At 43.0% G+C, this 27,990-nt stretch overlaps 1 protein-coding gene across 3 annotated transcripts in view; it reads left to right on the forward strand.

Moving 5' to 3' along the window:
* The first annotated feature begins 292 nt into the window (after positions 1–292).
* The window catches only part of LCORL (ligand dependent nuclear receptor corepressor like), a 97,107-nt gene continuing 69,409 nt past the window's right edge, over positions 293–27,990 (forward strand). The window contains exon 1 of one of the 3 annotated variants that reach the window (XM_014069348.2): positions 293–458. In XM_014069348.2, the coding sequence (XP_013924823.2) occupies positions 338–458 (121 nt within the window). In that variant the 5' untranslated portion in view covers positions 293–337. The remainder of the gene's footprint in view (positions 459–27,990) is intronic. The other 2 variants (XM_014069349.2, XM_087724619.1) reach the window with 2 other exon arrangements.

Raw genomic sequence — 27,990 nt, forward strand, 5'->3', positions numbered from 1 at the left:
GGAAGGTAGACGGCTCAGGTGTCGCGGGCGATGGGGTTCACCTTGGAAAAGACTAGGCTGGGGAAAGATCGTCCCGCAGTGGCTGCGTCTACAGGGCAGGGAAAAGTCGTTTCTAATTAAGCGACCCATCAACGAATGAAGCTTTCGCCAGGGTCTACCTGGCTCTGTTTGGCGCTCCTGCCAGCCTCCCGGTCGTCTGCGCCAGCAGCCTGAACAGCGTCTCCCTCCGGGAAGGGGGGAACGCGCGCGCTGGGCGGGGCCTGAAGGGGCGCGCGCGCTCCTGCATGCAAATGAGCGGGCGTGAGGTCAGCGGCAGTTGGAAAAGGGAACAAACGGAATGGCCGCCGCGGCTCCCGCTCCGGGCTCCTCGCAGTGCCGGAGCCCACGCTGCACGGCGGAGCGCCGGGGCGTCCGCCGCGAGCTCGACTCCTGGCGGCACCGGCTTATGCACTGTGTGGGTAAGGAAAGCCGGGCTGATCCCGGCGCGGGAGGGCGGACGCGGGCTGAGCATAGGGACTGACCCCCGCCGCCGCTGCGGTCATTCTCCGTAATCGGGCCGAGAATGGCAGGCGGCCGTTGTCGATCCAGTCTACGCCACTCGGTTCGGCTGCTTGGGCGCCATCCCTTTTGTCCTGGGCGGCCGGACGAGAGTGCGCCGGCCCCTTTAAGAAGGAAAGCCACTCGGCGTTGACGGTTGGGATTTGAAGTTCCCCTCCCTCCCCTCCTCGGTGTTGCCATAACAACGGCTGTTCTCGGTCCTCGCCGTCCGCCCTCCCGCCAGCGTCCGGCGGGGCTCTTGCTCCTCCCTTCTCGCCGCTTCCAAAACTTTCCGGCCTGGAAGCGGATGGCGGCAGCGGCGGTCCAAAGAAGTTCCTGTCCCGGCTCCCTCTCCCTAACGCGGGCGCGCTCTGGTCTTTCCGAGCGGTGGTGGTGGGGGCTTCCCCCGAGTGGATGGGGGGTAGGCAGCCTAGGAAAGAGCCTAGTCTGGGTCGAGAGCTTCTGCAGAGACGAGCCGCGGGCATTTATGGCTCCCTTCCAGCCCAAGGGCTTCAGAGCAAGTAATGAGATCGGCTGCAGAGAGCCGTCCCCGGATGAGAGGGAGAAAAAAACGGATCTCACTTTGCAAAGTTCCGGGTCCAGGGAAAAGTTTTCGTCCAGCAGACTCGGCCAGAATGCAAGGGATGGGGAGCAGGAGAAGGTCATCGTCCTCGGTCTGTAACGACCGTCTCGGTCTCTAGCCGGAAGTCTGCTCTTGTTCCTTTCTTTTTTCCACCTGCAGACTTTTCCCATCCCTCCTACACAATGGAGACGTCCCCACGCGCGTGGCCTGGGGGTTGTGTTTTCATCCAAACGCTCCCCAGGGCGTCCATCCTTGGGCTTATTTAATTGTAGAATGTAATCATGCCCAGCTACACATTAGAGTCTGCCCTTCTTCTAGAGAGCATCATTATTCAGCACTCTGCCCTTCCCCGTTTTCAGAAAAGACAAATTTATATGGTTTTTAAGAGATATAACTTCCTCCTATATATCTGACTGTGTAGGGTTTCTGGAATGACTTTATGTTGACAAATGGACTCTGCTTTGTAAAATCAGTAATGGTAGTACATCAATTATTTTGTGGCTAAAAATAAACATGCCAGCTTGATAGAATATTGGAAGGTATTAAAATAGCAATAGGATAGGCTTGGGACAGAGCAGTGATCATCTTTTTAGGGGGCTTATTCAAGCTAACAAGTATACAAGGTCTTCCTTTTTTTGCACATTTTGCAGTTTCTGAGTGGGGTTACATATGTGCCTAAAAATCCCAATATCCCAACTATTGCTTTTAGCATTTGCCTATCTAGTAGTCTTTTTCTGAAAGAAAGACTACAGAAAGGGGGGAGGGAAGGAATTTTCATTCTCCAATCTGCTTCTGAAGATTTTTATCTCTTGCACAGTATATGCTTTTTAAAGATGAAAGTATAGATTTAGCATTAGAACCAATTCTTTGCATGATGCAAATTGATGTTTGCATATCTGACATTTTTATTTCAAGCTTTGAAAAGGCATACTATTGTTATTTGCAAGCAGAGAAAAACCACTTGTTTATAGTGCTGAATGAGATGTCATATTCCTTTGACAAATGAGATGTGGTGTGAATATAATTCACTGTATATTACTACAGACTTCACAAATCTGGGAAAAAGTTCTAGTTCAAATTGTCTTCCAAGGAATGCTATTTATTAACAGAAGATTTAGAATATATATTTAAAACACGTGTTGGATCATGTCATGATGTTTATTAAGTAAATGGGTATTTTCTGTGTGACTGGTAAATCTTGGTTTTGCAACAAATGATTCATAGCCCCTGATAAAAAATATATTTTGGGGGTAACTTGTCTGCTTCTCAAAGGAGGCTAGCAGTGCTTTTTTACAAATCAGAAATCAAGGCATAAAGTAATCTTGTTAAGCTTGACACCTGTTGATTACTATACATGGACTTGTTTGCTTAGTAACAATAATACCTTGATATTGCTAAAAATAGGAAGAAAGAATTCCATAAAGGGATGTACAACTAGTATATATATATATTACTACTTACACAAAAAATTGATGGTAATATGCATGATGAGCCTAATTCATCTTGAAATTCCAATAGGTCTTATTGTGACAGGACTCCCATTTCTGAGTTGTGTTTAATTAGAAAAGCATGAACTAGTCAAATTTGATTTCACTCAGTTTTTTTTCTCTTCCTGTTAGATCATTTCATTGTATTTTTTTGCTGATAATAAAAATCTTCCAAAATTCATTCACATCTTTGTAATAGTTATTGTCTGTATATGATTTAAGTTTGCACTTTTCCTAGGATGCAAGTTAGTTAAATTTGTAAACTGAATTTGCCCCTATCTGTTCTGTTTTATATTAATTTCTGGGTGAATAAAAATCTTTTTTTAAAAAAATCAGATTTTTAAATTTTAAATATTTTTTTTAAATCTATCAAATTTATTTTTAAAAAATGCTTTTGGAGTAGAAATCTAAAGATAGATTTGTCAACATGAAATGGAGATTAGTTAGGTAGCATGAGGCTGTATATTCTGCAATATTTACATTTTTGGTAAACTCATTCAATGAATGAATCCAAGCTCTGCAAGCTGAGATAACATGCACTGCATTGATGCATTCACGCATTTTCACAGTAACCATGAGATCAAGCATAAAACAAAGTTCAGGAACATTCCTTTATCCCATTATTTTGCAAATTTATGTATACCACAAACTCTATGATTGTTTGAAGAGAAATGCATCTGTACCACCAGGCTCTAAATGTGAGGAGGAAGGGCAAGTAGTAAAAATGAAAGTGAAACCTAAGCAGCTTATAAATATAATATTAAAGAACATAATATTAAAGAGTCATTTCAGATCCATGAGGGCAGCGCCTGTTAGTGGGCATCCACTCACCTGCTGCCTGCCACATCCCTCACCTTGTTTCACTGCCACATCACCAGCCATCCCAAGTGAATGGGTGAGTCAACAGTGGGTGAGAGGAGGAGCTGTTGTAGGACAGAGATGATAGTTGCTCTTTAAAAATTATGATTTAAACCCAGTTGATTTAAATCAAGCCTTTTTACTAGTGATTAAATCATGATTTAAATTGTGATTTAAATCCACTTGATTTAAATCAATTCCATCCTGATTCATTTCACTAATTATTCATTTCCAATAGCTCAAGATTCAAATAGCGGTTTTTTTCTATTTGAATGCCTCATTTCCTATGTATAAACTATCTTAGTCCTATTTATCCTTTGCATCAGTATCTGTTGCCATTTTGTCCTTTCCTATCAAGGTGGTTTGCTCCAAATTCCATTTTTCATCTAACTCCTTTCTCTTTAGTCTGGAAACCTGCATTTCGGTTGATTTATAAAGGTGCACTTTATTTATCGCATAGTATTTTCTATAAAATATTTCAAATTGTGATTGAAGAGTTTGTGAATAAGATAACACAATCAATATTGAGACCTGTGGTTTCATTTCATTCTATTTGTTCTCCAAGTAGAACTTATTAAATCTATTTTATTGCATTATTTGCTTTTATCTGTCTTGAGGGCATAATGACTGACTGTCAATTCCTTACCTTTATTTGATATATTTTTGCATATATTTAACAATTAAGGCTATAATAAGGAATTACGTTTCTTTAAAATTAGAGTGGTATGCTGGCAGCTTATTGAATACTTTGGCTTTTAGATAAATTATATTGTTAAATTGAACTTACATTAAATAATGGACAAATGATTTGTTGCTATATTTGGAATCTTGAAACACTGCACTTTAATGCGTTTCTGCTAAATTTTAAGGGTATGAAAGTTCAGGAATTTGAAAATTGAAATATTAGCAGAGAGTGCCATTTGATTAAAATAAAATATTGCAATTTTATAGATTTTTTTTTGCAATCACTCCTCCATTTAGTATAATCTTTAATATACACATCTCTAAAAATCCAAACACCAAAATAAACACAAATGAACTATGAGAAGAAGACAATGAAACTTTGGGAAATAGAGATGTATTATAGCAATGTAATTAAAATTTGCTTCACACTTCACCTGAACACACTCTGCACCTCCCCAAGGGAAGTAAATCTCACATTTTGAGAAACCCTGGTTTAGTCATTGTCATTTTTTGTTAACATTCAGTCTTCATGGTCTCATGTTATCCCATGATATAATGAGATTGGTATTATAGTAGATTCTGTGAATATGAGGTGCCCAAACCCTGATGCAGCAAAACAGCTCCAAACTAACATTTCTACCACAATGGTTACTGTTGGTATCAAGTTCTTTTGGTGAAATGCTGTATTTGGTTTTCACCCAATAAACTCCATCTTCCCTGCTCTATCCAAAGCATTGTTGCAGAAGTCCTGGTTTTTATCTGGGTATCAATGAGCAAACGTTAGTATCTGGTAATAAAGCTTTCCTTCTGGCACACCTCCCGTGTAGAATCTGATTTGTGCAATTTCCTTCTAATAATACAGTCATGCATTTTAGCATCATAGTAGCAAAGCTACACATCATGAAATTCTGGGGTTCTGAGAGATTTATTTCTTAATCTTGCAATCTGTTCTTGGGCTGAATTTGCTGGAGTTGCTTGGCCTAGGAAAGTTGGCTATTTTTTGAACACGTATTTGCAGATAATTTTTCGGACAGATTGATATAATTTGTTTAGCAATATTGTTTGTTTAGAAACAACATTGTTATTAATATTAATGTTGAGACTTTGAAAAAAAGTGCAGAGAAGAGCAACTACAATGATTAAAGTCTTGAATACTAGAATGTACGTAGAACAGTTGCAGGATTTGAATTTGGCTAGTCTAGAAAAAAGAAGGACTAGGGTGGACATAATAGCAGTATTCCAGTACTGTATTTGAGAGGCTGACACAAAAAAGAGGGGGTCAACTTATTTTCCAAAGCACCAGAGGGCAGGACAAAAAATACAAGGGAAACTAATCAAGAAAAGCAACCTGGAATTAAGGAGAAGGGCACTAACTAACAGTGAAGACAATTAACCAGTGAAACAGCTTGCTGTCAGAAGTTGTGGGTGTTTCATCTCTGGAGGTTTTAAAGAAAGTACTGGACAGTCACATGTCTGAAATGGTCCTTTTTCGGATCGGGTGTCAAAAACGGGGGGAGTGCAGGGGGATCGTGCCTGGGTGTGCCCACACCCATGATACCATGTGCATGTGACCCCTCCCTGTGTGCATGCGCACATGCGCACATGACCGGAAGTCCGGGTTGCCCGTAGGCCTCCTGAAGCCTCCAGAGGGTGAAAAACAGCCCTATGGATAAACCAGAAATCACCGTTCTGAACTTCCAGGTTGCCTGTATAACTGTTTTTCGCCCTCCGGAGTCTTCAGGAGGCATCCCGAACTTCCGGTTTGCATGTTGGGTGGTTTTTCGCCCGCCAGAGGCTTCCCTGAAGGGCGAAAAATGGCCGAAAAAGAAGGCTGAAGTCAGCTGGCCAGCACACTCTTGTGCGCTGGAGCTGATAGGGCAACGCCCTAACAAATGGCTCTGCGTGCCACTTGTGGCACATGTGTCATAGGTTGGCCATCATGGGTATAGGGTATCCTGCTTTAGGGGGTTGAATTAGAAGACCTTCAAAAACCAATCTCATTGATTGATTTTTAAATCTGTTCCCAGACTTGGTGGTATTGATAGCCTTATTTCTGAAAGTCTTATCTCCTTTGATCTAGGGATAGTGATACCACACAGCGAAGGAGCAAATAAATGTCTGAGGTTTGAATTAGAGAGGCTCCTCCCAGATCCAGATCCTCTCTAATAATGTAGAAATCATCTACACCTGATAAGTGCACCTGAATCTAATTCTAGTATTGGAGGTAGTAAAAATGCAGATGTTCTTTTTCCAAATGCAGCATTTGCATTTATATTTATAGGTTTATTGGGTTATGATGGTAATTGGGACTGGGATTTCAGCACTAAGCAATGAGGTGATAAATTGCAATACCACATGACCATGTCACTTAGCAACAGCAATCATGCCAATCTGAGTTGTCATAGTTACCAGTGGTAGTTAGGCAAGGGTCCACATGATCTAATCCATTCCTACTTTGGTTGCTTCCAGCTCCAAGCTGTCATAAGGTAAGGGGCAACCTCCTCTTCAACTGCCCCCACGTGTCTTCCTTCCCCATCTTTATCCTTTTGGGCATCTTGCACTTTTCCCCCACTGCCTTTGCTTTCCTCCACTCCACTGGACCTGCCACACCAGTTAGCCTTCTATGGCTTCCTCTTGATACTGGTACACATCTGGCTTGGCCCTTCATGGTGATTTGGACAAGTGTACATGATCTTCAGAGAAAAGCCTGGCTCAGCCAGCAGCTGCACAGGAAGGTCCAAGCTATCCATATCTTGTCGGCAGCAGGAAGAAGAAGATGAACACCAGCTGAGGACAACAGGGCCAGTGGATCAGAGTGGCCAAAAGGGCAGAGATGAGGGAGGAGATAGGTGGGGAGCAATTGAAGTGCTCCTGTAGTAATAACTGGGTAAGCTGCCAAAGCACCCACATTTTGATCACATGATTGTGGGGATGCTGTAACCGCCATAATTTCAGGGACCAGGCATAACTACAATCTATTTGGAGTCACTGTAACTTTGAACAGTTGCTAAACAAAAGCTAGTTAAGTGAGGACAACTTGTATTTAAATTACACAATGGATTACAAAATGTAAATAATGAATGATATCACTTTATATAGCAATAGCAGTTAGACTTATATACCGCTTCATAGGGCTTTCAGCCCTCTCTAAGCGGTTTACAGAGTCAGTATATTGCCCCCATAGTCTGGGTCCTCATTTCACCCACCTCGGAAGGATGGAAGGTTGAGTCAACCTTGAGCCGGTGAGATTTGAACCGCTGAACTGCATATAACAGTCAGCTGAAGTGGCCTGCAGTACTGCACTCTAACCATTGCGCCACCTCGGCTCAATATATAGCAACATTGTGGAAATGAAATCAAATATCTGCATGTAGAAAAAGTAAAAATCAATGGAGGTGGATTTAACTTTTTCAAATGACTGGATGGCTGCAGACATATTTGTGTATGTGTGCATGCACACACACACACACACACACACACACACTTTATGATATAGTGTTGGGTTAAAGAGAATTTAAGAATTCAACACTTTTATTCTGTTCAAGAGTGGATAGGGGAGAGGAGATGGTTCCATGCAAGTGTGGGTAAGCACATATGTGCACGCCCACTGCTCGCAAAAATGGAGCGTGCGTGCATGCACTCGGTCCACTGCTCATAGAAATAGAGCGTCTTTTTGTAGACTTCTGCTTGGCATTCAATACCATCATTTCAGAAAATTTTCATCTAAACTGATTCAGCTAACTGCCTAACCACACTTGTAGGTGGATTATAACCTTTCTAACAGATAGAAAGCAGCAGGTGGAGCTAGGTAAAATTACATTGAATATATATTCAATTAGCATAGGTACCCTGCAGAGCTGTGTGCTTTCTTCGTTATTATTTTCTCTCTATACCAGAGATGAATAACCTTTTTGTCACAAGCCGAAAGCGCCCGACCGTGCGTGCGTTCCCACATCCATAATGCAATGCGGGCACGACACAAATACCTGTGCACCCTGCGCATGTGCGCGCTCCCTCCTGTGCAACCACGCCGTGCCCCGTTTTGGGCCTAGCAGGTCTCCCTGCAGCCTCCTGGAACCAAATCGTGGGGGGGGGGCATGGCTCTGTGTGCGACCTCCTTTCCCCCATGCATGCATCTCCTGCATGTGCCCCACCCCTTACACGTGTGGCGGAGACCCGAAAATCAGCTGGCCGGCAGGAGGCGCATGTATGCGCAGAAAAGCTGAGCTGGGGCAACAGCTCGTGTGCACGCAGAGGACTCTGTGCCATAGGTTCACCATCACAACTGTATACTAATGACTGCATATCGAAGGAGCCCTCTATTAAAGTACAGAAGTTTGCAGATGATACAACAGTCATTAGTTTCAATCAAGACAGTGATGAGTTGCATATAGATGGGAGGTTGAATGGTTGACTCTGTGGATTAGCCAGAATAATTCAGAGCTGAACACTTAAAATTATAGAGATGTGAGTGGATTTTAGGAGGGGTCTTCCTATTTTACCACCTCTTACTATATTAGACAACACAGTATCAACAGTAGAGACCTTCAAGTTTTTGGATTTTATAATCTCTCCGCATTTGAAATGGACAACAAACATTAGAATCATCATTAAAAAGACACAGCAAAGAATTTTCTTCCTGTATCAACTCAGAAAATTCAGACTGCCCCAGGAGCTGTTGATAAGAGTTTTACAGAGGAATTATTGAGTCTGTTGTTTGTACTTCTATAACTGCCTGGCTTGGTACAGCAACCAAACAGACTTCAAAAGATATTTAGGACTGGAAAAAAAAATTCCAACCATCCTGTCTTCCATTGAGCTTCTATGTACTACATGAATCAGAAAGAGATGTGAGAAAATATCTACAGAACCCTCATACCTGGACATAAACTGCTTCAACCTTTCCTTTCAGGACATCACTGCAGGGCATTGCATGCCAAAACAACTAGTCATAGAAACTGTTTTTCCTTCATCGCATCACTCTGCTGAACTCCTAATTTCCATAATATTGTCTTATTTCTATTTATCCATGTAGTAGGCTGTATTTGCTGGGTTTTTTTTTTTTTTTTTACAAAAATACTTTTTATTATAATATAAAATATAAAAGAAAACAGTTGGAAAGATGGGGAGGAAAAAGGGAAGGGAAAACGGAAAAAAGACAGCAAAGGCCTTGATTTCCAACTCCATTTGATGTAGTAAAATAAGATAATGACATCAAACCTCAACTTTTTACCTTTACATAATAGTATACACCAGTCATTTCTATAATAAACCTATTAATTGGTAAAACTCAAAACCCAAAGTTTCTTTCAAGCACAAAGTCCAGAAATGGTTTCCAAGTACAGTAGAAATAACTATTTTTTCTTCAGTCAAGGCAGTCAGTTTAGCCATCTCTGCTAACTCCATCACCTTTTGCAGTCATTCATTCATTTAAATCTTTCAATTGTAAATATGTAAACCAATGGCAGACACATCCTTTTGATTCTAACTCCTCCTTAGACTTAAGGATAGGACAACCGAAATTAAAAGATATTATTTGACCATGTCCACCAGTCTGACTTTACCATTATTTCTTTTCTTAAAAAAGCTTCCTAGGGCAACACCCAAGGAGGCATCTTCACAGAAAGTTTTGTTTTATATTTACTCCAAATTTTTAGATGGTACATGTAACAAAATGGTTATTAAAATCAACATTTACTTTAAACTTGTTACATCATAAATACCTGTGCCATCCAAATTTTAAATCATGACCCTCTTAAGTCAAGTAGCCTCTTATTTTGGAGGTTCACCCACTCTTTTAGCCAGATCTAACAGCAAGCACCGAAATACAATTTCAAATCTGATAAACCCAAACTTTCTCTTTCCTTTATATATAATTCTTGGGTATTCCCCCCCCCCCCCACAATATATAAATTTAGAAATATCCCTCTGCCATTGTTTAAATGGAGTGTCAGTTGCAAGTATTGGCAACGTATGAAACAAAAAAAAAACATCTTTGTAATACATTCACAGAAATTCTACCCAATAACGTTAATGCAGTAAATCCTTTTTTTTATTATTCCAAACAGTCACATAATTATTTTGAAACAGTTTTGCGTTTGTATTTGTCAATTTTAGTTCCAAGAATTTAACCTTTTCTCAGCCTTAAACCTGACTTTTTAGTCAGTATATCACTGTCCTGAGAGGTCATATCCTTAATAAGCATTGTTGTTTTCTGTTTATTTTAAAACCCACTAAAGCCCCAAACTCATTTGATTTCATCAAATATTCTATGTTGTATTTTGGGTTTTGCAAACATATAATCCAAGTCATCAGCAAATGCCCTCAAATTACAAACTTCCTTTTTATATTTATGCTATTTTCTCATCTTGCCTAACATCTCTGTTCGAGACTTCCAACACCAATGTAAATAACAAGGGAGATAAGGGGCATCCTTGTCTTGTAACCTTTTGAATTTCACATGAATTGGTTATATCTCCATTGCCTTTGTTTGCTGTGATGTACAAACTACACTAACTGCTTGAATAAAATTCTCCCCAAAAACCATATCTTCCAAAACTAAACATAAAAGCCCAACTAAAATTGTCAAAGGCTTCTCTGCATCCAAGAATATTAAAGCTGCCTGTTTCTTGTTATGATTCTATAAATATTCAATAATGTTGAAAACAGTCCTGACATTATCCCTTAACTGTCTTTGTGGCAGAAACCCAGATATATGAATATATGCCACCATTTCAGCAAAAAGTTTATAGTCATTGTTTAGTAATGAAATTGGTCTATAATTCTTTATCCTTCTGATGTTTTGGGCAATCTTCAGTAATAACACTATATATTAGCTTCTTTCCAAATTGAGGTATTCCCCCCCCCCCCCGGTAATATATCATTCATTATATCTTTTAATGGCTAAAGAAGTTCATCTTCAAAGCATATACAATATTGGCTTGAAAGGCTATCTGGACTGGAGCTTTGCCTGATTCATTTTTTAATGGCTTCTGATATTTAATAGGTAGTTATTGAATCATTCATAAGTTGTCTCTGAGTTGGTGAGAGTCTTAACAAATATTCATCTACTTTAGACACATCTAGCTTTTGCTTTTTGTAAAAGTTGGAATTATGGAAAGACTTTTTGATAAGATCTATTATATTATTACATTCACAAATTTACTGTCCTTTTTTGCGTCTTCTGCACCATCACCTCAACAAGAAGTTAGTTCAAGAATGAATATCATAGGTAGATTCCCAGAGCAATACAGATTTCCTTTTTCTGAAACGTAGTTCTCAGTTCCAAAAAACAGGAATATATGAATTAGGTTCGGTACTTAGGTCGGTCAAGTAGCTATTCAGAAGTTAGTAGTTAGAAGCAATGGTAAAGCAAGATATGGAATTAAAACCAGAAAATTTTATTGGCTATTTGAAAGGGAGTACAATATATATTTAATTTTACACATGTTAGCAGCTTCTGGAATTGTATTTGCACAACAGTGGAAAAACAGAGATATGAAAATGAATAAATATTACAATGTGCAGGAATAAATAAATTGACAATTAAAATCAAGAAGGCTTTGAATACTTTTTCACGTGGGATTGGTTTTAGCTATTGCCAACTAACAGAAACAGAAATTAGAAATCCAAAAGTATGAAAGAAAACACCAATTATGTAAGGAAAGGTCACTAAAATGTATGAGGAAATATTTCTAGATCATTATCAATGCGTAGATAACTGCGGGACATTACACACCCATACCCACACAAACTATGACAGTGCCAGGAAAACACCAAAAAATAAGAATTCCCCTCCCCAAAAGACTGCAAATGAAACCAGTTTTTTTTCCCATAACCCTAAGGACAGGAAAGATAAAGCCACTGGAATAAAAACCATCAAGGCATTGTGGGAAATTATAAAGGATAGTGCCAGGAAGCTCACAGAACCAGCAACCACCTCAAAATTACCTAAACAACCAGGGTGAAACACACTAAATCTGGCAAACCTGCCTTGCAGCAACCTGGCCTGCCCATAGAAAAGCAGCCACTTTGAGACACATAAACCTGGTCTGAACACTTAAAAGCAACATATTTCATCACAAAGAAAACATTTGCAAAAAGGAATAACATTTCTTGTAGTAAATATATTTTATAAACAATTAAAAAATAAAAATTCCCTAAAAATAATTTTTAAAAAGATATTCTATAAATAAAAAAAATCCTTAAAAACCATTGTTAAGTATTCCACACACAATAATTTATACTGTAACCATTTCAAGATATTCTACCAGCAATAAGTTATACTGTAACTCTTGCAAGTATTCCACCAGCAATAATTTATACTGTAACCATTTCAAGGTATTGTACCAGCAATAATTTATACTGTAACCATTTCAAAGTATTCCACACACAATAATTTAAAATGAAACCATTAAAAATATTCTATACACAATAAATTACAATAAAACAATTTTAAAAAATTATATACACAATACATTTTAAAGTATTGACTATCGAATTTTTAAAAATGGTTTATTTTAATTTATTTTGGGTGGAATCTTTTTTAAAATAGTCTAAGACAATAAAAAAAAAGAATCCACACACAATAAATTGAAGTAAACCATTTTAAAATATTCTATACTCAAAACGTTTAAGTAAAACAATTTAAAATATTCTATGAACAATAAATAAAATATTCTTTTAAAAAACATTAAAAAGAAAAAAAGGGTTACTTACCAGCAGGTAAAATCAGCAGCTCTTTGATGCGATGGATGCAGCAGGGAGCAGGCAGGCAACGAGGCAGCAGGACAGGTAAAGTTACTAGACTGGAGGGACAAGAGTTGTCGGTTAGCTAGGCACGCCGCCTGGAAGGCTTAGTCAGTGAGGTGAGGCTGGGAGGGCGGGGTGCTTTCAGCCGCATGGCATACGTCAGCTCGCGGCTTTCGCGAGAGAAGGCCTTCAGGCCTTCCCTTGCAAAAGCCACGAAAGCTAGCCTGCCGCTGCTGCTCACCCGCTTTTGGCCGCGTGGCATACACCAGCTTGCAGCTTTTGCTAGGGAAGGCCTGAAGGCCATCCCTCATGAAAGCTAGCCTGCCGCCGCCGCCGCCCACCTGCTTTCGGCCCACGTGGCATACGCCAGCTCGCGGCTTTTGTGAGATGGCATAAGCTAGCCTCCCACCGCCCCTCCTCGCGCTTAGTTATTTACCTGCTTGAAGGCGAAGCAAAACAAAAAATGAAGGGAGGACCCACCACGCTTTTAAACAGGTGTTAGAGCTGGCGGTTCGACTCCAGCCTGCTCACTGATTGGCTGGACTTTAGCCAATCAGTGAGCTGTGGGCTGGGCTAGTTTAGTGCAGACGGGCAGGGGAGCGAGCGAGCTGCAATGGCACGGCAAAGACAAGCGATCAACAGGGCCGGGACAGGCATTCTGGAAGTTACTTCCGGGTCCACCGGTCTAACCTCTCACCAGATTAGTAAATTTCATGAACCGGTTCTCCCGAGCCAGTGTGAACCGGCAGAAACCCACCACTGGTGGAGATCCTGCTCCTTGCTCTCCACTGGCCCAAATGCCCATAGTTTGCAGACCTGGTAGGCCTATATCTTGGCCCTGGAGGATCCCTCAGGAGAGAATCTCCTTCAGCCAGGTGGTGTTATTCCATCCAGAGCCTCGGTGGCTCCAACTGACCGTCCGGCATTTGAGAGGAGCCTCCTGAGAAAGGGTAACTTCTCCAGGGTGATAAGACCTCAAGAAGGTCATCCACAAACAGAATCTACAATTCTACTTGGACAGCTTTTACTAGCTGGTGCCTTAAGGCTAGTATTGTTCCCATTTCAGCGTCAGTACCACAAGTCCTGGAATTTCTCCAGAAGGACTGGACAAAGGCCTGTCACACAACACCATCCACAGGCAAGGGACAACTCTTGCAACAGCTTTGACGTATGGGGAAAGGGAATCTCTGACTCACCTTCTGGTCATTTGGAGATTTATTAGGGGGCAGCAAACCTGAACCCTCCATTACAAATTGGATGTATTTGCTTCGGCAGAAGCATCCTTTGGACGGAGAGTCCTGCAAAGGGTGTATGCAGATACGAGGACATCAGACCAAGCGGCATTCCACCCTTTGATCAGCCAGCTTTACCTTTAGATCAGATTGTGATATTTTGTTTTTTTTCTAGTTGTTTGTCTTCAATTTGTGCATCACCTCGTATTGCAATATCGATGATCAGAGTTTTTTCTTTTCCAAAATCATGATGTCAGGGGTGTTGTGGGACAGATGTGTCTCTCTGTTTGGATTTGAAAGTCCCACAAGATCTTGACCTCTTCATTTTCAATAACTTTGTCAACTTGGTGTTCCCAGTAATTTTTGCTACAATTGCACCCAAACTGCTGACAAATTTTCCAGTGTATAATTTTGGCAACTCATATCATGATGTTGTAGCTAATCAGTTTGTGAGATTTTGCTGCAGCCACTGAGAAGATGATTCACTGTTTCATCTTTCTTGTTACATAAGCGATATTTGTTGTTTTTACTGACATTTTTGCAAGACCTAAGAGCTGTTAAGGTAGCATCTGAGTGTATAAGCAGTTCCAAGTAGGGTGGTTTTTGTGAAATCAGGATTTCACCCATAACAATTTGCCTTAACAGCAATTGTTGCACAGTTGTCAATGTCATGTTACATTTCAATCTCTCTGCTACACTCCTCAGTGCTTTTCAGCAATGAGCTCAATTCAACTTTTGTTTTTTCAAACAATTTAAAAACAACCATATGGAGCAAATGGGAATTTTTTCGCCCTTTTTAGCCAATTCATAGCCACAGTTGTCTTGTTCAAAATACTTGTTAGTGGTGCCAACAAAAGTACAAATAACAGAGATGACAATGAGTTGCCTTGGAAGATTCCTCATTTGACTTCAACTTTACCAAGCTCTTCTCCACGGGCCATCAACATACCATTTGGAGTATGACGCTCTGAAGTATAAGATGCACCTAGCTTTTGGGGAGAAAAACAAGAAAAAAAATCTGACTCTGCCTCCCAGCAATTTGCCTCCTTGCAGCAAACAGCCCATTTCATATTCATTTTCAGCACAGCCTGATTAGCCTCCTGACAATTAGTTGTTTCAGGCTGCAGGGATTGCCATAGCCTATTGCCGCCTCCGTGCTCCCCATTTTTGGCCTCTGCATCCCGTTTTCCTCCTCCGTGCCCCAATTTCCACCCATTTCGGGCAGTGGGGGATCTGAATGGGCCGAAAATGGGATATGCGGAGGCCAAAAACAGGACACATGGAGGCCGAAAATGGGTGCAGTGGCCGAAAATGGGGTTCACAGAGACGGCAGTAGGCAATGGGCTATTTCTGCAGTCTGAAACAGCTGATGGTTGGGAGGCAATGGATATCACTGTTACATCCATAGCCATGTAGTTTCAATGGCCGTCGCGATATTTCGTAATTTCTTCCAGTTCTTTTTCTTCAACTCTGGCATCTCCTGGTACACTGATATCAATAAACTGTACGTTTCGGCCCTCGACAACCGTGATATCTGGCGTATTGTGTTCCAAATGACTATCCCTCTGTATTCAAAAGTCCTATAAGATCTTCACTGTCCCATTTTTGGTGACTTTTTCCATTTTCTGCTCCCATGACTTTTTGGATACAGGTATGTCGTATTTTTAACATAATGGCCAGTGGACTAATTTAGCAACTCAATCGTGTTTGGCTTTGTAATCAGTTTGCATGTTTTTGCTGCACTCACATATTGTGAAACAGTTTCAACTTTGTTGTTGCATAGTCGGCAGTTTGGATTGGATTGATTTTTGTATCTTTGCTTTCATGGAATTAGTTTGTAGTGCTTATTCTTGAGCAGCCAGTATTAAACCCTCCATTTCTTTCTTGAGGGTTCCTCTCTTAAGCCATGCCCATGTCAAGTTGTTATCACATTTTCCTTCAACGTTTCTGAAGTCCTGTTCATGCAAAGCTTTAGTTTTCCATCCATTTAATCTGTCATCCTGCTGTTTTTCCTTATATTCTGTTTTTGTTTCTGTTGTTTTTATAATGTTCTCTGTTTTCACAGTATACAGCAATATTTATGTGCTTTGGTTCACATAATCATTCAAACGTAATTTTTCTTCTTCTGCAGTTTGTTGGATTTGCAATAGCCCTCTACCCCCTTTTCTTTTTGGCAGGTACAACCTGCCGGTGTCACTTTGTGGATGTAAAGCGTGGTACATATTCAAGAATTTCCACGTTTTTCACTCCAGGTTTTCCAGTTCAGCCACAGTCCAGTTGTTGATTCTACCTGGATAGCACATCACTGGCATTGCCCATGTATTAATGGCTTTGATCACGTTTCTAGCATTCAGTTTTGATTTTAATATTTTGCGGACTGTCCTGATGTACCATATTTTTTGGAGTATAAGATGCACCTTTTTCCTAAAAAAGGCTGAAAATCTGGGTGTGTCTTATACACTGAATACAACATTTTTGCTTCCTGAAGCCCCGCTCCTTCACCCAAATGGCCATGCATAGCCTTATGGAGGCTTTCAGAGACCTCCTGGGGGCTAGGGAGGGGAAAAATGAGCAAAAAATGGGCCATTTTTTGCCCTCCCAGCCCCCAACAGCACTGTCTAAGCCTGCATAAGGCTATGTATGCAATTTTTTTTGACAAAAATGGGCCTGTTTTCGTGAAAAATGGGCTGTTTTTTACTCATTTTTGCCCCACCCCCAACCCGCAGGAGCACACTGCAAGCTCCCCCTCCCGGCTATTCATGCCTTTTGTTTTGAAAAAAATGGGTCTGTTTTCACGAAAAAACACCTGTTGGGCATTCAAGCTATCCAGCTGCTCCTGGCGCCCCAACAGGGGCAGGGATTTTACTCCATACTGTTTATAGTTCCCAAGGCCTTGCGGGTGGGGGTGGGGGTGAAGAGCAATTCCAGATTGAAACGATTAAACAGGCACCTCATCTACAAGAGGTTCAAAATGCAATCTCTCCAGTCCATTTTGGAGAATGCACCCGCGAGGGCGACTTCTTAACATCCATTGACCTGACAGAGGCATATCTCCATGTGCCCATCCTACTGTCACACCAATGGTTCCTCAGATTCTACTATGCAGGACAGCATTATCAATACAGACCCTTACCATTCAGCCTGTCTTCCGTACCCAGGGTGTTTTCCAAGGTTCTGGCAGCACTTTTGGCCAACATCAGGGCATTACCGATCTGAGTACAATGTTATCTGTACAACATTCTGATTCAGTCCTTTTCCCACCATCGGGCAACAGAGGATGTACAGGTCACAATCTGGATTCTTCAGGATCACCGTTTTCCCATAAATTATGGGAAGGGTCATCTGACTCCTACCACCCTTTACCTCACCTGGGGCGATCATAAACACTTCTCTATGTGAGGACTACCTGTCACAGGAGTGACAGGACAGCACAAAGTCATTAGTAAATCAAATTTTGGCAGACCGCAGGGTTCCACTAGCCCTTCTCTCAAAGCTCCTAGGCAAAATGGTATCGTGCAATGTGATAGTTCCCTTGGCGTGCCTACATGCAAGGATCTTACAGTGGTTTCTCTTACCTTACCAGAGGTCTGGAGAAAGCAATTCAAAGACCAGAGTTCTGGTCCAACACAGGTTACCACAGTCCTTCCATTGGTGGACGTCTCGGGCCATGGACAGGGGTTGCGCCTTCAAGGAGACCAATCGCCTAACTATCGCAACTCTTTGGCTGGGGTACCCACTTCCAGGCGCAGATGGCACAGGGATAGTGGTCTCAGGAGGACCTAGCAAACTATATCAACTGTCTGAAACTCAGGGCAGTTCACTTGGCCTTGAGGGGGTTCCAGGACAAAATATCTGGCCATCACATTCTCATCCTGATGAACAATGTAGCCACCAAGGCCCACATCAACTGTAAAGGGGGCACACATTCCAGAGTACTCATGAGAGAGGCAGAACAGCTGGGCCTCTGGGCAGAGAACATCTTCTTTCCATCAGAGTGGAGCACATATCGGGGACAACAAATGTCCAGGCAGACTGGCTCAGGAGGACCACAATCGATCAGGTCGAGTGGTGCCTTCATCCAGAGCTGTTCAAGGAAATGACAGAACAGTTCGGGTCTTCAGTCCTGGACCTGTTCACCACGCCATTTAAACAGCCAGCTGCCAAGATTTTACTCCTGATTCATAACACCCTGGGCAAAGGGGACAAATGCATTCCATGGCCAAGAGGACTCCTATGCATCTTTCCTCCTCTTCCCTTGATCCCGAGGGTAATCAGGAAGGTGCTGGAGGAGAAGGAGAAGGTGGAAGTATTACTCCTAGCACCCCACTGGCCCAGGAAACTTTGGTTTGCAGACTTGGTCAGCCTATCGATAGCCAGACCCTGGAAGATTCCACAGGAAAAGATATCCCTCAGTCAGGGGGCCCTACTGCATCCAGAGCCACAATAGTTGCAGCTGACTGCCTGGCATTTGAGCGGAGATCCCTGACACAGGGCAAGTTGTCTATCAGGTTAATCAGAAGAATCTAGGCCTCCAGGAGATCTTCAACTAACAGGATCTATGATTTGACATGGAAAGCCTTTTGTAGTTGGTGCTCCAAGAATGGAGTAGACCCTATCTCAGTAACGGTGGCTCAGATTCTGGAGTTTTTACAAGAGGGGCTTGACAAAGGTCTATCCCCAAACACCATTCACAGACAGGTCGCAAATGAAAAAGGCTGAACACTTCCTGAGGTTCCACAATATTGAGGAAGAAAAAGAGGAAAACTTAGCTCAGTTTATGGTAGAGTTACTGGTTCAAACTTATGGATAACGACACATGAGGTGAGGAGTGAGATAGATGAAGTGTTCAGAATTCACACTAGCTATGCCAAAAAGAAGAAACTTCTAAGGAAGGTGCGTGTAAGATTTATGAAAAAATCAACAAGAGCAGGAATTCTTAAAAAAAAGAGAGGAATCCCTAAAATATAAAGGAAGAGAGATCGTGGTTTTAAAACAAGTGCCCAGAAGATTTAGAGATCTGCAAAAGCAATACCATACAACTTCAAGTTCTTTATTGGCCTGTTAGTCACTGATTCATTTCCTCCACTTTTTTCTCTACTTGTTCTGATTTCTCTTCAATTGTTTTAATCTTTGCTTCATTTTTGTCTAGCGTTTGTTGAAAAGTCAAAGTATGGATGAAAGTGTTTCATCCATACTTTGCATTTTTCCCTTGATCTCTCCCATCTCAGTTCTCATCTCATTCATCTTGGTCTTTATTTCATTATTGGTTCTTGGTTACGGCCACTTGTAACAATTGGAACAATGCTTGCATATCTTTCTGAATTGTATTCATTTTTTCCTGCTGAATTAAACTTTTTATTGACCTTTGGCTTGAAGGGCTTGACATTACTCATGATGTGGCGGATGATGATGGCGATGCAGTCCCCCCTTCCCTCATTTGTATAGGTTTGCATTTGACATTTTAGACTTTATCAATATATCAGCAACTTTAGACAGGGTGCCCCACCACCCTTCAATTTTTTTGGGGAGGCTTTTATTATTTTTCAGGTGCAGGAGGCAGCAAGTCCACCAGCCCCACCCTCTCCGTCCCACCACCTGGTAGCTTGAGGCCGCAGTGACCCAAATTCTCAGCGTGCCCTGGCCTTAGCCTACCCTGCTTGGTGGCTGGCTGCCGAACAGCTGACTGCTCTGGCTCGCAGGGGCTCTTCGCCCTCCTGGCAGAACTGCTTCTCCATGAGGCCTCTCCTGAGACACAGCATGCAAACAAGAAAGAGAAAAAGATCAAAGCTCTTCTGTTTGCTGTCCAAAGCGTGCCGAGGCCAACCCTACAAGAAACGATCTGCTCCTCCATACAAAACCTCACAGTGGAAGGAAGGAAGGGAGAGCGAGTGAAAGATGAAACCTCTGTTTGTGTGAGAGAGATAGAGATTGTACACCACTGCCAGCCCGACCGATCCAACTATCTGAGGTTGGATCAGATCTCTCTTACACACACACACACACACACACACACACACACACACACACACACAAGTCCCTCACACACACCCTCCAAGGCAGTCACATCCCTTCACTAACTTGCTTTCCAGCTCCGTTCTCCTCTAAACATGCAGGACAAGAAAAGTAGTCTGTGCGAGTGTGGTTAAAAAAAAAATACCAGAAATCACCAGAAGATACCTTCCAACTTCTTGCAAATGGCTTGAAAATGTGGAGGGGAGGTTTCCCTGCGTCTCTCCCTGTTCTGAAGCTCAGCACAGACTGAGAACAGGATAAGAGAAAAATCCCCCTTCCACATTTTCAAGCTGTTTGCAAAAATGCCCCATTCCGAGCCTTCAATGTTAATATGCAAGTGAGAAGCAACCTCCCATAAGCATGGAAATCCATATACCTGGAACATCGGAAAAAACTCTGTGAGGTGACGCCACTGCCGAAGTGCAGGAAATCCCCCCCATACGCACACCTGCAGATTGTCCTTTCAAAGAGGAGTTTCACCAGGACAAAGGCTTCCTCACCACTCCCTGCTCTGGCTGCTTCCCCTTGGCTAACACGGAGCAATGGGAGAAGTTGCTCTGCCACAAACAGGTAGAGGGTGGGGAGGCGATGCTCAAGTGTGCTACTGCGTCAAAAAACCTTCCCTTATTCTCCTGTGTAAAGATTGGGCCCTTTTTACTCCGGCAGGTGTGAGTCCGGTTGCTAAATCTCCCCCCCCCCCAATCAAAGAGGATCCTGGGCACTACAGCGAATAGATAAATGAAGAAGAGAGGTATCTGCACAGGGGAAAGACAAGCAGCAAGGGGGGGAAAAGCAGCTTTTTTCCCTCTTACTGCCTGCTCTGTTTCCCCCCTGCCCTGTGTTAACACAGGATCCTGCCTGGTCACTGCAATCCAAAGAGAAATGAGGAAGAGAGCTATCTGCACAATGGAAAGACAAGCAGTAAGGAAAGAAGAAAAGGGGCTTCTTTTCCTCAAGGTGGCTGCTCTGTTGCCCTTTTCTCCATTTCAGCACCACGCCATGGAGCCTGCCCCATCCACCATCGCCCAGGTCCTCCCTTCCCCCAAGCATTTCTTTTCCTATCGGATTTCCCCTCTGTTGCATTTTTCCATTGTGTTTCTTGCCATTTTGGGCAGGAAAACAAAGTGTGTGGGACTAAAAAAAACCCTTCAATCAATCAATTCCAACTTTGTGAGATCACTCCCTTCTCCCCAAGTTGTAATTGATTTATTGAAGTTTTTTTTTAGTCCCACAAACTTTGTTTCTCTGCCCACGATGGCAAGAAACGCAATGAAGCTGGAAATCAGGTAGCCAAAGAAATGCTTGGGAGAAGCGAGGGCCTGGGCGATGGTGGGTGGGGCAACCTCAGTGGTGTGGCACTGAAATGGAGAAAAGAGCAACAGCAGCCAGCATGAGCGAAAGAAGCCTTTTTTCCTTGCCGTTTGTCCCCGTACCGGCAGCTCTCTCCTCATTTCCCTTTGGATTCCAGCGACTAGGCAGGATCCTCTTTAGTAGCACGGGGGAAGGTGGGGGAACAGAGCAGCCAGCATGAGCAAAAGAAGCCTCTTTTCTTTTTAAAAAAATATATATTTATTTTCAAAACAAACATACAAATCCTCCTTCTTTACATACTGTAAAAAGTGTATCAGTTGGTTACAAAAGGCTTTTGTGCATCTCTTCCACCGTCATCAAATATAGTGCATATTAACTCTAATATCTTAACTCAGATATTTATTATATTACCATCATCATACCTCCATTTTTATTTGACTGATTATTTAAACATCCTTCATCATAAAATATACCAAGATTTAATACATAACCACATACTGGCATTTCATTTACTTATTTATAAAATCCTCCATTAACATTAAATCCTCATATCCTATTCTAGCTAAACTTCCATAATATTTAATACCAAAATTTTCTAATCCTCCTCTCCAAATCCCTGTTTACCATTTACATCCAATTCCCTTATATTATACCCATACATGTATATAATTTGTTATCATTATCCTTTCTTTATTTAACTATATCCTATATCATAACATTTCCTCCCCTAATAATTAAAGCTGTGTCTAATTTTGTTCTTTTTTATTGGTATTATTATTATTAATAACCTTTATATATAGTCGAAAAGGATTTCTAACCTTCCCTTCACAGGTAACATTCAATATTCATATACAATTATTACTTATCATAACACTACACATTGTATACATTACTATCATTATCAATTTTTATTTAACTATACCTATTGCCACTAAATTTAACTAGGTTTAGCTAGTTTTAAATTATACTCTTCCATCTATCAACCTGTATCTTTCCAATAGCAAAACAATCTAATGTCTTCTGCCATTTGTGGATCCAGTCCTCCAAATATCCTCGATCAAATCTGTATGGACTCCTCTTAGCAACTCCTTGCTTGTAATATCTCTCATGTAGTCTTGACGCCCTCTTTCTGTTTCCTTATTCAGCTTGTCTTTAATTATCAGCAGTGTTATCAAATATTTTGCAAATAGTATTTCATAGTCCATAGATTCTTTAATGTTTTCTTCTTCTATGTCCTGTCCTTTGAAATAAATTTTCTCTCCATTTAATTCCTCTTTCAATATTCCATTCTTTCTTTTTTCAGAAGTAAACCAATTGCAATGAATATCAACAGATTTAATCTCTTTATATTCGTGTTCCATTTCAGTTTTTTGAGTTTCAATCTCATTTTGTATTTGAAAAACATCCTCAGTTTTTCATCATATTTTATTGTTAGATGCTCCAAATATTCCATTTTTCTCTCAATTTTTTCCTCTGTACTTAATAATTTTTGCAGTTCTGAAAGTATTCCTTGCAAATTCAAACACTCTGCATCCGCCATATTCATACACAGTTGTTTTTTTCTTAGAAGGTCAACAAGATTAAAATATACATTCACAAGTTCTCTGTAAGCGAAAACAAATTTCAAAAGGACAACTGTGGAATCTTATTGGATCTTAAGCCAAACAGCCAGGCAGTAAAACCTTGTAATGCCGAAGTCAAAACAATCAATCTGTAGCTTGCAGAAAGTCACAAAGAAATGTTAGAAGAAGAAAGCTTAATCCATCCATTTGAAAAAGGTTTGCTTAGATTCAATCCATGTAAATAGCATTTTAAAAGTAAGATAACTACTGTCCAGAACCATTACAACGATCAAATTCACCGCTAAGTTCTTCTATTCTTTGATTTAAGTTAAATTTTAGGTTTTACAGGCAGTCCGTTTTTTAAAAAACAATAAAAGTTTCTCACCAGTTGAAAACACTTTTTCTTTCCACATCGTTCCATTTTGGGGCTGCCCTGACTTTGTCAGTCCTGACTGGAATTTTTATTACCGGCTTGAAGATCTTTTCTTGCTTCTTTCGGAGATTTTGCAATATCCCCGAGATCAGCAAGACGTAATCTTCCTATTCACCATCTCTTCGGGATGATTTAGGTCCGTTGGGACCCCCCAGTAATAAAAGTGTCAACTGTGATCTCAGAGCTTTGAAATCGCACGTCGTCTCGTCATGGTTTCGGCGGCGCCCTCAAAAAGCCTCTTTTCTCCTTGCCGCTTGTCTTTCCCCTGAGCTGGCAGCTCTCTCCTCATTTCTCTTTGGATTCCAGCAACCAGGCAGGAGCCTCTTTAGTAACACGAGGAGGGGGGAGCAGAGCACCCAGCACGAGCGAAAGAAGCCTCTTCTTCTTTCCTTGCTGCATGTCTTTCCCTCGTGCAGATAGCTCTGTCCTCATTTCCGGTTTGCGTTGGGCTGTTTTTCACCTTTGTAGGCTTCAGGGAATCCTCTAGAGAGCGAAAAACCGTCGAAAATTAGCTGGCCAGCATGCGCATGCACGCTGGAGCTGACAGGGCAACGCCTTGTGTGCCCTCAGAAATGGCTCCGCGTGCCATAGGTTCACCATCATGGCTCTAGAGTTAGGTATGGCAAAATTAAAATTGAAACTTGAAGCCACTTTGAAGAAAATAAATTTTGATGAAAAAAATGGTTTTGTTACATAACAAACATAACTATTTAGAGCTTTGCAATATACTTTGGATAGTTTGGCACATATAGCATGAGAAGCTGTATCTATTTTTCAGGGTTTTTAAAAATACAATGCCAGTCCTTCCAGGGGCAAGTTGAGTATTTTATACCAAGTTTATTTCAGTTAGGAAGATCAAATACACACCTCCTTTTACTTTCGGTCCATGTCACTGATTTTTTCTTCAACAGAACCTGCCTAGAATACATATTTCAGTCCAAATACAAAGCTCCCAGAACTGGCTGTTTTGTACCCAGAATGTTTTGTACATCAAACCTGACAAGACCGAGTGGCTATGGATGTTGCCCCCCAAAGATAGTCCAGATACTCCATCTTTAAGCCTGGGGGGTGAAATCTTACACCCCTCAGAGAGGGCCCGCAACTTGGGTGTCCTCCTGGACCACAGCTGACACTAGAAAACCATTTGTCAGCTGTGACCAGAGGAGCTTTTGCCCAGGTTCGCCTGGTGCACCAGTTGCGGCCCTACCTGGACCAGGAGGCACTTCAAATGGTCACTCATGCCCTCGTCACCTCAAGACTTGACTACTGCGCTCTGCATGGGGCTGCCCCTGAAAAGCGTTCGGAGACTACAACTGGTCCAGAATGCAGCCGCGCGAGCAATATTGGATGTACCAAGATATACCCATGTTACACCTATCTGCGAGCTGCACTGGCTCCTGATCGGTCTCCGAACACACTTCAAGGTGCTGGTTATCACCTTTAAAGCCCTACATGGCTTAGGACCTGGATATCTACGGGACCGTCTTCTGCCACATACCTCCCAGCGTCCAATAAGATCTCACAGGATGGGCCTTCTCCGGGTGCCATCAACTAGACAATGTTTTTTGGTGGCTACTCGGGGGAGGGCCTTCTCTGTAGCTGCCCCGGCCCTATGGAACGATCTACCCCCAGAGATCCGGACCCTCCCCACTCGCAGGGCCTTCCGAAAGTCTATTAAGACCTGGCTTTGTCGGCAGGCTGGGGCTGTTGACCTCTTGAATGAGGTCCAGCCCACTAAGATTGAGTGCATGTTGTGTCTTTTAACTTGCCTTGTCTTCTACTTTTTAAACTTTTTAGTATTCTTTTAAATTGCTTTTATGTAAGCCGCCCGGAGTCCTTCGGGATTGGGCGGCATATAAATTTATTAAACATTAACATTAACATTCTGCCGAGTGAGGGGCGCGGTCAGGGAAGCGAAGCTGGGGATGAAGGTCTGGTAGTAGTCGCAAACCCAAGGTGTCGCTGTACATCCTTTGCCTGCCAAGGAGGTTGCCAACTGTGCAAAGACTTACCTTGCCCGGCTCCATCTCAATTCCTTCAGGGGAGATACAGTGCCCCAGGAACTCGATGGTAGTCTACTAGCACTGACACTTCTCCAGCTTCGCATACAGATGATGCTCCCGGAGTCATAAGCAAATGTAGGGGCTGCCGATGACCCTCCCGAGAAGCCGAGTAAATCAAAATATCGTCCAGGTAAATGATGACAAACTGGTCCAAGAGGTCCCGGAAGATATCATTCATAAAATGCTGGAAGATGGCATGACTGTGTACTCAAAATGACCGTACCGGGTGCCGAAGGCCGTCTTCCATTCGTCCCCTGCCCGGACTCGGACCAGATTATAGGCGCCACGCAAGTCCAGTTTCGTGAACACCGTCGCCTCCCGGAGCCGCTCCAACAACGCAGGAATCAGGGGCAGAGGGTAACGGTTGCGCACCATGATCGCATTCAAGCGATGATAATCACAACAGAGTCTCAGATCCCCGGTCTTCTTGATGAACAAGACCAGGGCAGACAGTGGCAAAGACGAGGGCCAGATAAAACCACAGGCGGGGTTCTTGTCCAGAAAGTCCTGCAATGTGGCCAACTCTGGCTCGGACATGGAGTACAGGCGACCCACAGGGAGCTGCACATCCGGCACCAAGTCAATGGGGCAGTCATAAGGCTGAGCGGCAGCAAGGGGCAGTCATAAGGCTGAGCGGTCTGCCTCCTGCTCGCTGAAGACGTCCGTGAACTCCGCTAACTCTGCTAAGTCCGGTGGCAAGGACACCCTGGGTGAACCCTGGGTGAACTCAGCACCTGGCCTGCAGAGACGTGACAGGTATGGTCGACACATTGCAGGGACGGGAACGTGACCAGGTTCTGGGACCAATAAATCTGGGGGCCGTGCGCCTGCAGCCAGGCCAAGCCCAGGACCACAGGGAAATGCAGGCACGAGGCAATGTAAAACTGGATGGCCTCCTCGTGATCCCTGATGACCAGGTGCAAGGGCTGCATGGCGGCCTTGATAGGCCCAGACAGAAGCACCCGGCCGTCAATGGTCTTGACCAGCATCGGTGGGTCCACCGGACACAGAGGGACGGCATATTTGGTCGCAAACGCCTCATCCATGAAGTTCGTGGTAGCCCAGGAATTGACCAGGGCATGGGCCAGAATCCCCAGCCAACTACCAAACAGGATAATACGTGCTGCCAAGATCAAGTGCCGGGGAGGGCTGTCAATCTCTGTCTCAGTGTGTGCCCGATCTAAGGTCCCCCTCAGATCGGGCTCTGCCCGTTTCCCGACAAGTTGTTTTGGAGCTGAGGGGTAGGCCCCAGATCTCGCAGCCCCCTACTTTTCTTGGGGCAAACCACTGCCAGGTACCCAAGATCCCCACAATAAAAGCACAAGCCCCCTGTGCGCCGTCTGTCCACGTCAGTTCGTGACAAGCGGGGTTTTGCGGCACCCAAGTCCATGGGCTCCTCCCGTGGAGCTATGGCCTCTCGCTGGATCGGCACCCCTCTGGTCTCCTGGGAGGCGCGGCGACACCCCTGCCTCTGCAACCGGGCATCTATCTGGAGGCACAGGTGGATCAGCGTGTTGAACGTCGGTGGCCTGTCCACCCGCACCAGCTCATCCTACAGGTCGTCTGATAACCCATCTTGAAAGGTGTCCATAAGGGCTGCCTCATTCCAGGCTGAATCTTGGTTAAGGAGCCGGAATTCACTGACATAGTCCTGCAAGGAACCCCGACCCTGCTTCAGCATCTTGAAACATTCTGGTGGCTGTTTACTCCTTAATGGGGTCCTCATACATGAGTCTGAGGTGATGGCAAAACCCCCTGAAATCGTCCAGCAAAGGGCTAGCCCGCGCCAACGAGCTGTGGAGCCGGAGAGTAAGCTGATGATAAACCCCACTTTAGCCCAGTCAGTGGGAAAGTCCTCCGCTCTCAGACTGATAAAGAGCTGGCATTGTCCCAAGAAAGCTAGAAACATGGGTTAGGTACTGTCAAACTTATCAGGCATGGCAACCAGACATTTCCTCCGAGGCTGGGGGGGGGGATAGCATTCCCTTGAAGCTGAGCTATCTAGCCTGTAAGCAAGGCCACCTGCTGTGCCAGTTGAGCATTTTCGGCACGGAGCTGTTCCATGGTGGCTTAATGTATATTGTTTGGGCAGGAAACAAACTGTTCTGATCCCTCACCACCACCACCACCCCGGCCTGTGAATAAACCAGAACACAGGCTTGGCTGTTTGCCACTATTCAATTACTGAAATAGCGAATCCTTTGGCTGAGGGCCCAGGCAACTCACGTACAATAGAGTAGCTCTGCAGCAACCCAGATAGTTCAAACAAAGAACGCAGATAGTCCAAATGAACAGACACGGCTAGAATACACAGATAGATTTTCTTAACTACTAATTTGAACGTTTGTTTCCTACAAATGTCCCCTCCCAACGTCTCACCTATAATCTCTCTTGGGAGGGGCCAATCAACAACCACCTGTGCTTAATCTTCTGTGAGTCTGCCTACGGAGTTGCTGCTTCCGTTTCTCAGCCCTTCT

Source organism: Thamnophis sirtalis, unplaced genomic scaffold (genome assembly GCF_051295495.1).
Source record: "Thamnophis sirtalis isolate CommonGarterSnake01/CBP01778 unplaced genomic scaffold, rThaSir2_p1.2 scaffold_10, whole genome shotgun sequence".
NCBI lineage: Eukaryota > Metazoa > Chordata > Lepidosauria > Squamata > Natricidae > Thamnophis > Thamnophis sirtalis.